Source organism: Ceratina calcarata, unplaced genomic scaffold, assembly GCF_001652005.2.
Source record: "Ceratina calcarata isolate Rehan_Ccalc_2016 unplaced genomic scaffold, ASM165200v1 scaffold329.2, whole genome shotgun sequence".
Lineage (NCBI taxonomy): Eukaryota > Metazoa > Arthropoda > Insecta > Hymenoptera > Apidae > Ceratina > Ceratina calcarata.
In genome coordinates, this window is record NW_017155624.1 from 1,424,717 (window position 1) to 1,440,523 (window position 15,807).

At 39.7% G+C, this 15,807-nt stretch overlaps 2 protein-coding genes across 3 annotated transcripts; both read right to left on the minus strand.

Annotated features, from left to right (window-relative positions):
- Positions 1-5,654: 5,654 nt before the first annotated feature.
- Positions 5,655-11,827, minus strand: LOC108624804 (elongation of very long chain fatty acids protein 1). 2 transcript variants are annotated; one of them, XM_026813385.1, is made up of 8 exons: positions 9,891-11,827; positions 9,630-9,678; positions 9,367-9,557; positions 9,208-9,288; positions 8,982-9,144; positions 8,647-8,786; positions 6,887-7,079; positions 5,655-6,797 (listed from the first exon to the last, which is right to left on the minus strand). In XM_026813385.1, exons 1-7 carry the CDS (start codon positions 9,954-9,956, stop codon positions 6,915-6,917), a joined length of 855 nt encoding a protein of 284 aa, XP_026669186.1. In that variant the 5' UTR covers positions 9,957-11,827; the 3' UTR covers positions 5,655-6,797; positions 6,887-6,914. The 2 variants fall into 2 exon arrangements, with proteins under 2 accessions (XP_026669186.1, XP_026669187.1); XM_026813386.1 differs by lacking the exon at positions 5,655-6,797 and adding an exon at positions 7,222-7,319 and having other exon boundaries at positions 6,992-7,079.
- A 103-nt stretch (positions 11,828-11,930) lies between these two features.
- Positions 11,931-15,780, minus strand: LOC108624833 (cysteine sulfinic acid decarboxylase). The gene is made up of 6 exons (XM_018024393.2): positions 15,410-15,780; positions 14,674-14,920; positions 14,311-14,518; positions 13,854-14,230; positions 12,714-12,905; positions 11,931-12,180 (listed from the first exon to the last, which is right to left on the minus strand). Exons 1-6 carry the CDS (start codon positions 15,679-15,681, stop codon positions 12,007-12,009), a joined length of 1,470 nt encoding a protein of 489 aa, XP_017879882.1. The 5' UTR covers positions 15,682-15,780; the 3' UTR covers positions 11,931-12,006.
- Between the last annotated feature and the right edge of the window lie 27 nt (positions 15,781-15,807).

Sequence of the window (15,807 nt, forward strand, 5' to 3'; positions counted from 1 at the left end):
TGCTAGCATTGTTTAAGTGTATAGCTTATACATCCTTAAAGCGAAAGCAATTATTTCAAGGAAACGAGGTTTCGAATGTTAAGAGATATAACTAAAAATATGTGTAATATTTGAATGTTTCCTAATCTGTGTATTCATCCGACGATCATTCGGAATAATAACTTAAGAATATACGCTCTGAGAAGAAGGAAGGCGAAATCTTGCATCAAGTGCAAGAAGCGAAGTGTGATAGCGTAAAGACGAAGGGGACGAGGATAGCTGATAACAATAAAGCGCTATCTGACTTCCACTCCGAGTCACTTAACGCCTACAAGGGACATTTAAAATCCTTAGGAGAGCGAGGTGTTCGGGCTATAAAACACTACCTTACCACCCCCGCCGCAGCTACTTATTATAACGACATTATCCTGGGCCCACCCTCATTAGCTACACCATCAGCGACACTTCCTTCCACCCCTTTTCGCATTCGCAGGAAATAATGCGCCCGCTGCAAACAACCGAGGAACATCAAGGGTAAAGCGAACACTTAGGTCCCTTCTTTTCCTCCGCCGTTCCTATCCATTGTTTCTCCTCTTCCGTTTTTTTTTTTGTCCTCGTGCACTGCTTTCGTTCTTGCTCGTCTACCCGTGGCCGCGGCTATGGCCAAATTAATTTCGGTTCGATGCACGTAGCCGTACGTAATCCGTTTATCGCGTGGACGAGTTATTACGTTGTAGCTCAGCCGGTTATAGAAAAAAAAAACGGTCGGATGGTCAGGCATTGTATTTTTTCCCCGCCGCTGTTCGACGCTTAGTTTACTTAAATCCTTCGGATTTAATAACATTTGGTTACCTCGATTTCTTCAATTCCGTGCAATAAGACTCTGTGAGATAAAATAAAAAATTCACAACTGTCAAACGTCATGACTTCTACTTTTTTTTTTTAAACAATAATACGATCGTGCCTGTTCAAGTACAGATCTGAAAAATTTGACATTTCATCTGCTCTCTGGAAATTTAAAAATACAATTGACTTCGAAGTCGATAGCAGGAGAGATGGTCGATCGCTTTGATCTTACGCACGGATCTCTTAATTCTATATCCGATCCATCTCGGTCGGAGCGATATGTATCGAGCGCGGTTGCCTGAGGAAAGTAGAAAGCTATTCGTTTGTCAGAGTCATCGGTAACCATATTACCTTATCAAAGTTTATCCGAAGACTGCAGCCGAGACCGGAAACTTTGAACTCGGCGCGGACGGCGGCGCGGCTCCGCGCGGCGAAGGGAACACCCTAACGAAGTCGGTCGGCCACTTCTTGCAGATTGAACTTTCTCATCGTACTTCGCTGATGAATATTCAAAGCTCCGTGTGTAAAAGTCGGCGAGGGAAAAAAATGCGACGAAGTTCGCCTAACCGAATGATGTTTTATTCCGCCGCATATTAAAAGGACAATGTGCCTCTGTTTCTATAAGCCCGGTGCCGCGAGCTAAAGCGACTGGACGGCCGGCGCGCGTGAAAGAATTAATGCGTTCTGTATAAATTGTACACAATCTGCATAAGAAACGAAAGAATCTTCCCCGTTTTCCAGTGTTCCAGGAAATTTATCCACGAATTCTGCTGCTGCTCGTAGAGATCATTAAACCCGACACTTTTAGCTCGAGTCTGTTAAAAAACATGTTTGTTTTATAGAATGTATTTCAAACGTTTCGCATGTCAATCATGATTTATGGGCTTTAGAAAAGAGTCACGTCTATTAATTGCCTAACCGAATTTAACATTTAAATCGTGCCGAAAATAGAACCTAAGCACTCCAGGAATCGATAAACTTCCGTTACCAAATCCCTCGTTCTCTGTCCCACAGAATATACACTCGAACGAGATTTTTCTGGCCTCACTCCGAACGCCTTTTCCCGTCCCCCTTAAATCGTTGGAATTTCATCGATATTCGCTAATAAATTTTAAAGGGCGCCCTCGAGGATGTCGACGTGCGCCCTACCTGTAAATATTCAAAGTTTTCCTACCGGATCGGTTCTACGCTTCCTCCTTCTCGCGGACGGGCGATCAGTCGGCGCGTTATGGTGGGAAGAACAAAACTGAAAGTTTCGTGGGAGATGAATTCCTCCGCGCGCCCGGAGAAAGAAAGGGAACCGAGTGGAAGCTCGGGTAAAAAGTAGAGAAAGGGCGAAGTTCTCTCCGCGAGGGGTTTTCGATATCCGACCGAGCTACGCGGGGTACGAATCGTTTCTCGAAATTCGTGCAGAAAACCGGCCGCGGAGCGTCTTGAAAGGAAATGATTTACATCCCGAGTAAATCATCCGACGTTAGACGTGCCTCCTCAAACTTTGCCTGCCTCTTGCCTGTTCGTGATATATAAAACTGAGGGACGGTACGTATAGCGGAGCTTTATGGCGAAGATTTTCTCTGGAAAACAATTTTTACGTACTGAATTTGATTGCCTTTGCGACCAGAATCTTTATGCTCAGAGGAAAGTTGTGTTCCTTTTGATGTGTGACGAAAACATTTTCTCATAACATTATTTTCGGCCATAAAAATATACAATCTTTCTCTCGTTTGACATATTGTTAAAAGAGTTCGTGCTTAAACATTTACAGCTGCTGTTTAAACTTTACGAGCAAGGAATTCCATTTTAGAAGTTAAAGAAGAGCAATTGCAGGCATGGCTTATTGCGACTGCTGGGAAGTTAGAATTTTTTATGAATACGTGTTGCTCGAAAGAGAAATAAGAAATTTACATGCCGCAAGTGATCTATCGTATTCTAAAGCCAATTTTCCAGCTTCCAACATTGTAATTGATTTTTTATAATTTCATATTTATTATTCTATGTGGCAATGAGTATTCTGTATAATCTAAAAATGAAACGTTAAAAGACACGCATGCCTGTGAATAGAAGAGAGGAGCGCGGTCGAGAAGAGTGCAAGGGAAATTAAATTAAATTTAAATTAAGCTCAATTAATTAAGCCGCTTCCCTCATGGGAACACCGGCTACTGTGCCTGGTTGCTGCCCCTGAAATTCGCCTCGGGTCGAGGGACGAGGCCGAGAGGGTAGTGATCCTTGTCTAGTGCCGGATACGGAACTAATCTCTTTTAAATTAGTATTAAATTCTAAACGGGTTCAGGTTCGTGCTCGGCGGTTATTAAATTCCGGCCACGCTTTTATCCTAACCACAACGCAGCACTCCATACTTTTATAACTGTCGCGTCTCTTCCCTGTTGCGTTCCGTTTCCCGCTGATCGAAAATCTATGATCCATATTTTAGACGACATTAATTTAAAAAAAAAAAAACCTTTAGAATAGTAAATTCTGAATTATCAGTTTTATTTTGTTGTAGTCGTTTTAAAAGAATGTATCAAGACGGCACGTTGTACATGTAAACCGATAATAAAGAAAAGTATCTCGCAATTATCCGAGGGTGCAAATGGCGGTCTGGCAGTGGCGGAGATATACGATTACGACGGCCGATCCGAACGAGCTTTCGAATCGTCGTATCGTGCCAAAGGGCTGGAAGTTGGCCGTTGTATCCGCCAGACGCGTGTATCGGTATATGAGTTTGGCCAGTATTTAAGCAAGCAGTTACGTCGCGCGACGCGCGCGGTCCTCGCAATATGGGAGCTCTTATAAATTCCGTGATATTGGCTCCGCGCGTCCTAACGATAATATGTCCCGAAAGGAAATTAAAATTTTTGGCAAAATCGGAAGAAGTTCAGATTGCATCGATCGTGATCCAATTTCCGAGACACAGATATTATATTACATTTTTAAATCCATGTCATAAATTAATTCTATACATTATTCAATCTGATATTCGAGTTCCTTTTTGTTGTCTCATAAGTTCCTTTTTGTTGTCTCATAATTATAACGTGCACTTCGAGTTCATCAACTTCCAGTTCATCAATTTCATTTTTCTCTTGTTCCAAAACAATTCTCTCTTCTTTCGTGTTTGTCTGAAAAACAAGAACTTCGACCGTCCTCTCATTTCCTTTAATCATCGTCTCTTTTAAACGCGCGGAAGTTATGCACAAGTTATAAACAGCTAACTGACATTAAACTCGCAACGTACAATACTCTTTTTCCAAACGAAAAAACACGGTGACGATCAAAAGGCTTTGGTTCCGGTAAAAATGGGAAAGTATATCCCGGCGTTGTTCAGCTTCGTAGGGAGCCACGTCCGTGCGCATTTCCCGTCGGCTCCCAAGCGGAAAAAAAAAACGACAAAAAATTGTAGAAAAAGCGAAAAATATGTAAAACGTAAAAAACCAGGTCGCAGTCCTCTGGTCAATGGAATATAAAAAATGTAAGGTGGGCTTATTCTCAGTCTTTTTAAAATAAAACTTGAAATAGCAGTTGAAGTTATAACGGCGTTCTTCAGCGGCGGACAATGTAAAAGCTTAGCGACGTTCTCTTTCCACGAGAACGAGCTCCGTTCTACGACTGTTTGAAATTTGCAGATCGCAATATTTGTGACACGTCGAGAAGTTCACAGCGTCGGACGTGGGCAAACCCCACGAATTCTAAAAAATGAATTCACAGAGCTAGAGGCCACGAAGCTGGTAGCAGGTTGCACGGTCATATATTTCGCACGAAAAGATTCGCTTTCCCCCTTTTTCCTGCGCAGTCGTAAGTATTGCATTCAGCCGCACAGGACGCCACGCCGCGCCGCGCCGCGCAGCGCAGCGCCGGTGCCGGCTCTGACGTACCTTGAACACGCTCACGGATTCTTTAGTATTACTAATTCAATACAAAGAATAGCGAAGTCGTTCTGAAACGTTACAAACCGGTGTAAAAAAGGGAGGTAACTTCGTTTGCGTCTCTTAAGACAAAAAACGTTTGTGCGACGTCGTCCTTTTTAAACCAACGGAACTGCTTCCACATTTTTCTTACATATCCAAGTATTTATCTCCTTCTAAACTATGTTGTACTTAAATCCTTGTTTAGGGCGAAGTTATCCTAGTAAACAACCGAATTTCGGAATCTTCTTTGAACTTTAGCTAACATCTTGAAAGAAATATTAAGGGTAAATATTAAAATAGTTCTTTAGAAGATTGACTCATCACTTTCTCAAACTTAATTTACATAAGGAAAAAGATGAATTGTTGAATAAGAAGTAATTAAGAATGAAATTGAAAATTTGTTTTACGAACCGGTCTATCGTTTATCCTGACAAAGAAGATCAGAGGAGTTCCGCGTGGAGAGGACCGAAATTGCAAGATAAATAAAGCCAGCGCTAATAAACTCTTATCGGCGTGCAACCATGCGTGTCGACTTTAAGCCACAGACGCGCTAATCCCCTATGCTAATTTCGGTCGGCCAGGAAAGCGCCGGGCTCTAATGCCACCTTTTCGGGCATGCGTGTCGCGGCAGAGAGCCCGATCACACACGAGAAAAACGCGAATAACCATCAGGCGAAAAGGAAAAGCAATTGGAATTACCGACACTCGCACCCACGCCGTAATTATCGGTCATTTAGGGTAACTCGTTTCACCACCTGTAACTCTTCACTAAATTAATAGATGTTGTATTGTGAAATGCAATTAATTAACGCATGCCTCGTGTCAAATTTCGTATGAACCTCGTTAATTACGTTCGTTCCTGTATAATTTTCTAATAAATCAAAATTCGAGGTAACTAAACCAATGAACATCAGATTTCAAGTGACAATTTTTATTGACTCACACGTAAATTGTTCCAATTACAACTTTCATCAAAAACCTATCAGTTTATTATGTCGATACACATGCAAAATATACATACATCCTAATAGTAGTAAAACGTTGCGCAGCCTAAGTGTACTGTAACTATACTTATTCCACTTCCTAGTTGTTTTTTTATCTCGTTCACGTTCAAGCGGATTAACTTGCAAAAGCGCACACGCTTCCCTCGGTCAGGATAAAAAACAGACGAAGTACGAAGTAAGCGTGTCTAAGAACGACATAACCGTCGAACGGATGTTAGCGTCTTCCTACTGGCTGTTGAATTTCAATAAAATCGCTATCGCAGCTATGTACAACGCCGCTGGAGCGGCTGTACACGTCGATATTACGCGAAACAAAAATTCATGCACATAATATATTTCAATCATAACGGAGTAAGATAAAATGGAGCGAGGGGGAAGGTATGCGCTAAAAAGGAAACAAAGAATCCGGCTAAAAGCATATCCGCGAGCAAAATGCGAACTGACTCGTACACGTATACGAGAATTTCGCCCTTATATCACGGCGCGGCGCGGCGCGTTCTCTTGCTTCCCGATGCATGTTTTTCTAATGCGTTTCGCCGGCGCGATATATCAAGCGGCGCGTCCACGCGATCGTGCCAGTCTGATTTTCCGCGGAATTATCACTACGCGCGCACACAAGCGGCCCCGGGGGGACGTTGGAACGGATCGGTGTAACGGGACACGGTGGCTGGCTCGAATCTACGATTTTTAAAGCAGCTTTTACACGGCGCGTTCGCGCTCGCGTTCCTCCGAACCGGAGTTACCTGTCGGCACAGAGATGCGATTATTCAAATCAGATAATCGTTGCCTACGGTATTTACGTATAAATTTTACGCGCTCCGGTTCATTTACACCGGATCGATACAGTAATGTAATTAAAAGCTGTCTGACACGTATGCCACGTCGCAACGTAATCGCTGTAAAAGTTGCGCGCCGATGTACGAGGTATAGTCGGTCCGTTCGGATGGAATTCATTATTGAAGTATTAGCCGGAATGTGTGTTATTAAACTATGATTATAATTCCTGCGTTTAGGTGGATCACGCCGACACAAGCCGATATAATAGGTGGAGACAAATTGTTATTGCCTGAAATTATTCATGAATGATGAACTTACGCAAAACATTATGAATATGCTTCATTTATAATATGAATAATATGAACGATTCTTACGTACCACGGTACATTTATTATTCAGGCGAATTTTACTCCATCTTCTTTCTGGAATAGGATTTTTTATAGTAATCGCAGAACAGGTAGAACATGATGAACATCTGGGACACGTAGATGTAGGCCACTGGCTTCCGGTTTGGTTCGCAGGAAGGTAATAAAAATTGAAGCGCGTGACATATCATGATGATGAACTGAATCTGAAATATTGCGGTGCAATTAATTTCCTAAAACAGTCGGCTGAGAGCACGTGTTCGACGAATGATCGACAACGAGAGAAAAGTGAGAAATTTAGTAAGAAACAGTTTGAACGATGACGCGAGAACAGCGCTGTTCACCTACAACGAGATTTAATAGACTCTCTTCACATTGCAGTAAAGGGACACTCTGGCACGGCCCTCTCCGAAGTCCCGGTGCTCCACTCGGCACAGCGTGAAACACTTTAATCCGAAATTAAACGAGCACGTATAACCCGATAAATCGTGTTCCGTAGATACATATATCGTGGAAGTATAAAAGTACCTCGCAGACGAATTATTCAATAAAAAATAAAAAAAAAAACGTGGTCAGGTTTCTCATGTAACCACTCCGTTGTTTGTCATCGAAATTCGAAACTTTTATACAGAATAACTCGCGATTCTCGTTTGACTCACTTTTATTGATTATTAGAAAGGTTTAGTCCTGATTTTATTTCAATCGTGACACGGGCAATACTGGACGAATTTGCAGGTGATTCGAATCGAGATGATTTAAAATCAAGTAAACTTGACCAACGGGAGTCGCGGCTCAGATTTATTATGTGAAATTGCTTCCATTAAACAAACCGCAGGGCGACGTGACATTCTGAGTTCGAGATAAAACAAAAAAAAAAGAGATTTTTTGCACAGGAACGTGATTTATTTCCGGTGCTCCGTTATCCCTGAAAAACATTGCCGCCGCGCACCTTTTTGACATTTATATTTTACGGCTGTGTGCGTTTCATCTGCAATTCTTGGCACACCGGTGAAAGCATAAAGAATAATTTCATTGTAACAGTTGGTACACGCGGAGAAACGTATTGAATTTTTCATCATCACCCGGCTTGGTCAATTTCTTTTTTTAAGATTGCATTGTACATTTCTAAACAGGCACTTCGTTCCGTGCATAAATGTTATATCGAAAGTAATTGCGTTGCTGTCTGACAATGCTTCACCGTAACAATGCGAAAAATATAAATTATGATGCATACACGCAGCGGCAGCGAAATATCAATTAGTACAAATTATAGTGTCACGAATCCTCTTACCTAAACTGAACGAAAACCCAAAAGATGTGTAACTGTTTCACCTGATCGATGATCACGCAGTGGCTGCGCGAATTCCACGCGGTCATCGTCATTATTCAATCACCGGGTTTCCCAAACAGTTTTGTAACGATTCGGCGAATAGTCACGGTCAGATCGGCCGGCAGGTATTTTCTACGCGTTTATTCGCTTATATAGATTAATTTACTTAGCCGGACGCGCAACCGTCGCGTCGCATCGTAACGGTCGAACCGTCAATAGCAATTTCGCGTTTTAAAAATACCCTACGCCGGCGGACAGAGGAATGTAATTTTACGATTACGCGATACGCGGCTGTGCACGGTGAAATGAGCGAGTAACGCTCCCGGCACGGCAATTCAGAGGGCGAAACGAACATCCACCGGCCCAATAGGTGTACGCGTGTGTGCAGCGTGTATGGAACGTGACGAGGAGATAGCGTGGTCACATAGAAAACGGGAACGTACCATTTGTAACCCCGTAATGTATTGTTTCCAAGGCGCGATCCTCTTTTGCACTTCTGGACCCAAGCAGGCGAGCAGATAATACGTGTACATAATCACGTGCACGATGCAGTTTGGCATAATCGTGAACGTCCACATACCGCCTGGAAAATAACAAACTCGTTGTGAAAGCAGTGATTCAACGTCTCGAGAAGCTCTGAATTAATAATTACTCCGACAAATTTGACGAAAATGAACTCTCATCTTGAAACATACATTCTTGAAAAAATCCATGTTTGTATTTGGAAAACATAGGACAGCAAAGAGTTGCAATTAATGAAACAGTGAATGAGATTCACCTGGAACAAATTTGCATGCTATCCACGCGAGGAGAACGGTCGACGTGTGATGATAAATGTGGAGGAAAGAGGCCTGATTGTATTTTTTCCTCAAAATGAAAATGATAGTGTCGCCTAGTTCGATGATTTTCAAAATCAGGAGCCTCCACATCCAACGTGCCATCTGTTAACGTCACAAAATTCTCGATAATATCAGGATTGCTTACCAGTATTTTTTCATACTTACACGATAAGATTCTGGGTCGTTAGAAATTATATGAGGCTCGCATCCGAGTGACAATCTTGTGGTGAAGCCGGATGTAAGCAACTTTCGTAATTTAACATATCGATTTATTTTCTTTCGATGTTATTCAATATGTTAATTGTTTGCCTCGAACAAACTCACCCCGTAAAATACACTTCCGCTCGTGGTTGCCATGAAAATGTTGTAACAGATCATGATCTTATTCAAATTGTACGGTTTTCGATTCTTCATGCACAACGGTCCGAGACGGAGGACGAAAAACAGGTAAAGGGATATAATTCCTAACAATGGGAACGGACTGCCCATTAACCACCAATTCGCTACTCTGGGATCTGAAATGAGAAATTACGAAATGCATGCACAATAAAAATGTATTCCATAAAATGTCAATGAAAATAACTGACCTGCAGCATCTTCCATTATATAACGATAAGTTTCCAAGAATCCCACGTTCTATAGGCATTTAAAACGACGTTAAACGATGCTAATATTATTAAAATTAAACGTACCTGACGTACCTTGGTATCTGATTTAATTTTTTACCAATGCGTTGCACTTCATTATATTCAAGGGAATTTAAATCGAAATGAATACGTAAAACAATCGATTCCGGCATAAATTGGATTTCTAAATTGGTAACGAGATATTGGTATCGAAATAAATACCTGTGGCACGTGAATTGGGAGACCCTTCCCATCCTGGCCGTCGAGTTTACAGATATCGACTGACATTCGGGTTACTGAACGATTCGTCTGATGACTATCGACGTTAACACCGTCTTTCGCAGCGGCAACCTACTGTCTAAGTTCATTCGCAGGGCAAGCACCCCTAGCAGTGGCTCGGAGACAGGAACGTAACACACAAGCACAGTTCCCTGCAAAGGGTTTCTCGGACGCCCTATTTTAATACGATAAAGAAACACGTTCAAGACTAGTACAACCCGAGGTTGCTTCCACATTTATCGTGGATCATTCCCGATCATTATCATTATACCTTTTATTGAACCAATAATCGCGGCCGGTGCACGATTATTAAAGTGAGACTTGCGAACGTTATGTAAACACAATCTAAAATAAAATTGCACGGATTAATGCTAATAACTTGTAACTTGCATAAATAATTTGTATTTCATGCGAATTTCGCAGGTTCTGGCATTTTTATATCGCGTTCGACTAATTTGCCCGGGTTATTCGATGCGACCCGTTGAAAACAAAACAACAGAACGCGGAACGGCGGAGCGTGACATGTTTAGCAGGCTTTCAACGCCCGTATTATGTTAACGCGGGTTTCGTTCGATTTTGTAATTTATAGATCATTCTGATCGTTCCATTTCGCAGTGCCGAATTTCACGATCATCGATGATCGAAAATTTCGCTCGACTATTACCGACGCGTAAGCCATGTTTTTCTTATTAATTATGCATACGGCCGTTTCGCATTGTTTGTCATTGCCTACGCGACGATACCAGTAATTAAATATTAAGCATTTCATTAACACAGTTTACTATTAATGAAATGCAAATGCAGAAACAGCGGCGGAAATACACTTGAAACACAGAGATTGAAGGCTCATGAATTTATTGAACAATTCTTATACAGTCATAACGAACGATAATTTAAGAAGGATCATAATAAATAAAATAATCATTCAGTCGATATTATAAAACAGTTCGATACTCAAAGTTTGTCAGTAAACAAAATTGGTTGACTGAATGGATTTAATCCACCCTTAAACACAAAGAATGGTTACATTAATTACTAGATTCATGGGCCTGTTATACTCCCGTGATTCAATTGTTACAAGAGTGCCTTTGTATTTGGATTACAGATTCCACGCACCAATTAACGCGACATACATATGCAACTTTTGATTAAAATGGACGAAGCCGTAGTAATTATACACTTCATACTCGTTATTGAGCACACAAGTCGTTAAAGCTTATACTGACAATATGTAGAAAGTTGTTTCGAAAACGAAGCTGATTTCTCTGTTAATATAGCCTGTATTGAAAACTAGATTCGCTATTGGGAATTTATGCTATAAACAATAGGAAATAAAACGTGAAGGATTAAAAGAGAACTATGATAACTAATATGAAAGGGGATACAAAATTCCCGAATAGGTATTTAATCCAAAATTGGTAATATCTTTCCCAAGCTTGCAGTAATAAGAATTTTCCGATACATTTCAATTTATGCAGATTCATCATAATTTCCAATACCAGCAAAAAATTGTATACAGTAATTTCAGGGGTATTATGGAAAGCACATTTTAAGTATAAATGAGCATCATTCATTATCTATAAAAGAACATGACTGAACAATCTGTACGTCAATGAAAATATAATTTCGGAAAATTATGAAATCAATCTATGAAGATTAAATGTTCATGATTTTATGTTGAAAAACCGTGCAGCTGTTATTGTAGATCATCGTGCTCCAGATACACATATGTATTACATGTATGCATGTACGTGGCACGATGCAACTCTATACATAGATGTATACATGTACATAGGGCTTCTCTATATGCTGTCACTTGAATCAGGATTAGTTAGTCGCTACTTCGTGACGTTGCTATAACGATGTATCAATTAAATTAACTTCGCACTTTGATGTAAAAAATCTTAGGTCGAGAACGATTCTCTTATTATAAATTATTTCGTTTTCTCAAAAGTAGACGTAGGAAAATGAGAAACACGTGTATGTATTCTTTCTTTGAATTATAATTTACATTAAAAATTATTTACAAATCACTTGGGTAATCATAATTTGAGAATCGTTACATAGACTCTCCAAGATTTTCCAGTTCGTCAAAGACATAAAAGATGTCCCGTTCATCCAATCCTGAATTTTGTACAACGAAACGAAAAAAGTTTGGATTCTCGTGGAGTGGTTGGTAATTAATCATTAAGCTACCCCGTTTCGTCATCTTCTCCTTTAATTTCGGTGCGACCTAATGACAATAAGAGTAATTAAATACGTGAAATAATCAAATTCAAAATATTCAAATCTCATACGTATTCAAAAATGAATTTGATTTACTTTTAAGTATCGAATAATCAAGAAATAATAATTATTTACTGCTAATAAAAGAGAAATTATGTCAAGCGAATTATTCGCAATCGATATGATATCACACGAGGTACGTACTCACGGCAGAACAGACAGATTTCTATCCTTACTATAATCGATATACCCTTCTTAGGGAATATATAAAAAATAAAATAGATAATGACTTATATAATAGCTCGATTTCATTCGGTTATAATAAAATCCAGAAATTATTTTTAAATTATACTAGAATCAATTCTTTCCTCTGAATTATTTGAATCAAGTTTTCTACTACATGTATATACAATTATTTATTCCAATTTGTAGCTTTGCATTTTATAAAATCACAAACTGAAGGTAAAACTTAATTACGTATTTATTTAATTGATTAATGAAAGAATAAAAAGAAGAGGCATATGTAATAACTAAACTTACTTCGTTCAGTCGTTTCTTGTAATCGCAAAATAAACTACGATTTCTTAAAGAGGGTGGAATGAACCAAAAGCATACGTTTATATAACAAGAATCTGTCACTAATTCGAAACCATCCCTTCTCTCAATTTCTTCTTTAAAGAGAGCTGAAAGTTTCATTAAATGATCGACGTGCTTTTCAAATCCTGAAGTACCCTGAAATATATTTATTTGTAATTTTATAAGAATCGCTGTGTCTATTGGAAGAACATAATTAAATTTTCAAATAGCAAGCTCTATACTAATTTTTATGGAAAAAACCAACGCGGTCATACATCTCTTTTGACATGTCTAAAGTACGCGTCGTTAAAGTGACCGGAATATATACAGATAGTCTCGAACATAATTATGAAATACGAATATTTACAATTGTATTGCATTCATCCATAGCAATACGTTATCGAAGCTTTATTTTTATATCAGTATGTCTATATCCGATTTCCTAAATTTGACTTAAAGCCTTAAATCTTAAGACGAGTGTCGAAATATTACTTGTCTAAGCGTTTTCCAATACTAACAATCGAGAAATCGTTGAACAACTTATTAATTGAATCTAAGGTATGCTAAGAAGGATGTAATATGGAAATGTGTGAGTTGGAAGCGATAAATTCAGAAGTTAATCGTCTGAAGGCACTGGTACCTACAGACCCCCTTGAGAATTTTCAGGAGATTCTTTTACGATCTTGAAAATGCACTGAATAGGTGCAGTGTGAACATTCTTTATTCCTAGCAGGGGACGATAATGTATGCGTAAGTATAGTGGCAAACACTTGAAACATAGCACACAGACCCTTGTCTTGTACGATGTGCATCACGGCAGAGCTGCTTAAATCACAAAGTAGAAGATGCACAACCACAAGGAAGATATCAGGGGAAAAAGTGCTACCAAGGCTAGTTTTTCACATATTTGCATAAGTGATACTTAGAAATTAATACGACAAGGAGTGGAACTTGCATGGCACGCGAGGAGATCATCATCCGAGCCAGCATGATCTTTAAGGAGGGGATACTTTTCAAACAGCGAATATATTCCGTCAGCGTGACAATCTAAATGATCCTGTATAAACTCAGCTCAGGAATTAAGCGTTTAATGTGGAGGATTACCTTAGCCTGCCACATAAACCAAAATTTCAGAACATCTGGCCTGCGTCCGCACTGTAGGTATTTATCACCAACGTCTAAATCCGCGGGGTAGAATTTATCCTTTTGGAACAGATAGGGAGCTTGCTTAGAATGTGCGTCTTTAAGGATGCTCTCGTGCTTAGTCAAAAGTAACGAGCATTGCTGAGGAACGGCCAGCAATTTATGCGGATTGAACAAAATAGAATCCGCTCTCTGTATTCCTCGTAAAAGAGCGCTGTGCCGTTTGCTGAATATCAAACCGCCGCCCCAAGCCGCGTCAACGTGCAGCCACATACCGAACTCTTGACAAATATTAGAGATCTCGATAAGTGGATCGAACGCACCCAAAACTGTGGTCCCTAGAAATAATTGCAAATCGGTTATAGCTTCGGTTATAATTAATTGCGGATTATCATTCTCCCGTTATCATTTGACGTACCTGCAGTCGCGGAAACGGCGAATGAATAATTTCCTTTTTCTTCTTCACTCAATATCTTAACTCTCAGGTCGTTAACATTCATTCTGCCGTACGCGTCCGTTTTTATTAGCACGATCTCTACGTCGCATACGTTTGCCCACTTTGAGACCGAGTAATGAGCATCTTCGGATGTAAAAAGGACTAGGTTTGACGACGGTATATTTTTCATCTGGAATATGAACGTTAATAGACGCCAGGTTTTACGCATACACAATAATTGTTAAAATTAATAATTAATATTAAAAGATAAATTCTGATTCCGAGTAGTTTGGGAATGATTCCATTACATGAATTTCCTAATTAATATTACATTTAAGTACTCACGTTCTCGGATTTTTTCCGAAACCAGAATCGCGCTAAGTTAATAGCAATGCCGTTGCCGAAAGATCCGCCTGGGCAAAAGAGGCCGTCCCCTATGATAGTTCCATTCTCTTCCTTATAAAACATATTTAACAATTTTCTTATTACTGTCTTTTCCATTAGTGTCAAGACCGGCGCTACTTCGTATGTGTATACTGAAGAGTTCAACGAGTCCGTAAGCCATTGCCCGGCCAAACCATATGGGTCCAATCTAAATAAATTTTCATCTGAGTAAATTGTCTATATTATACACCAAATTTCAACAAAGCTTGAAATAAAATAAGCAAAGCAACAGAAAATGCCAACTATTATTCAATACTTATCTTATTTCATCAGTGAGAAATTGAACTATAATTATAATTAAACGTAAAGAACAGAAATGAGCATAAGAAAATGATTACTTGCTACATATTATTTTATTAATGGCAATTTCATGCAATTTTCGTTTGTTAAGAAAAAACCGGAGAAGTGATGTAGATTAAAAATTTTATTTTCCTTACGCTATACTATAGAATTGACAATTCGTTATTCTTCAGCCATAAATTAACGGCAACAGACGAACTTATGTAAAGAACAAGTATTCATCACCGATAATTATTTTAAGATATTAAACTCTCGCAGTTTTGCTAAATTATCTTAAAAAATAGATCGCAGCATTCATTTTTACAAAGCGGTACTCATGCACTTGTCGAAATCTCACCCCGAGAACAATTGATTCATAAAGTAAGGATGTCCTGTCTTCACGCTATACTTGAGAATCTTTGCTGCGACTTCTAGAAGCCTGTCCTGGCTCCTGGGTTGCTCCTGCAGCTTGAAGTCTATGATCCCTTCCAGGTAACTCGGCTCTCTCCATCTTGACACAGGATTATCACGGGACAAACTTTCGAAGGCGTAATCGAATAACACCGCGACTAGTTTCTCGAGGAATTCTTTGTGTCTTTCCGCGCATAGTATGCTCTGCCAATCCGACATTAAAGTGAACGATGAAACGCGAGAAGAGGGTAGCAAGTTCGAGGCAGACGAAAGAACGCACTGATCCTCTCGCCGTTGACCTCTACTTTATAAACGAGGCACAAGGTCCTCGTAAATTCAAGCAAT

Coding starts and splice junctions, on each gene's coding strand:
- LOC108624804 (XM_026813385.1), bottom strand. CDS start 9,956: ATGTCAGTCGATATCTGTAAACTCGACGGCCAGGATGGGAAGGGTCTC. Junction 9,558..9,629: donor TATAATGGAAGATGCTGCAG/GTCAGTTATTTT, acceptor TTCTCATTTCAG/ATCCCAGAGTAGCGAATTGG. Junction 7,080..8,646: donor ACATTACGGGGTTACAAATG/GTACGTTCCCGT, acceptor GCAATATTTCAG/ATTCAGTTCATCATCATGAT.
- LOC108624833 (XM_018024393.2), bottom strand. CDS start 15,681: ATGTCGGATTGGCAGAGCATACTATGCGCGGAAAGACACAAAGAATTC. Junction 12,906..13,853: donor GGTTTATGTGGCAGGCTAAG/GTAATCCTCCAC, acceptor AATATATTTCAG/GGTACTTCAGGATTTGAAAA. Junction 12,181..12,713: donor ACAAGAAACGACTGAACGAA/GTAAGTTTAGTT, acceptor TATTGTCATTAG/GTCGCACCGAAATTAAAGGA.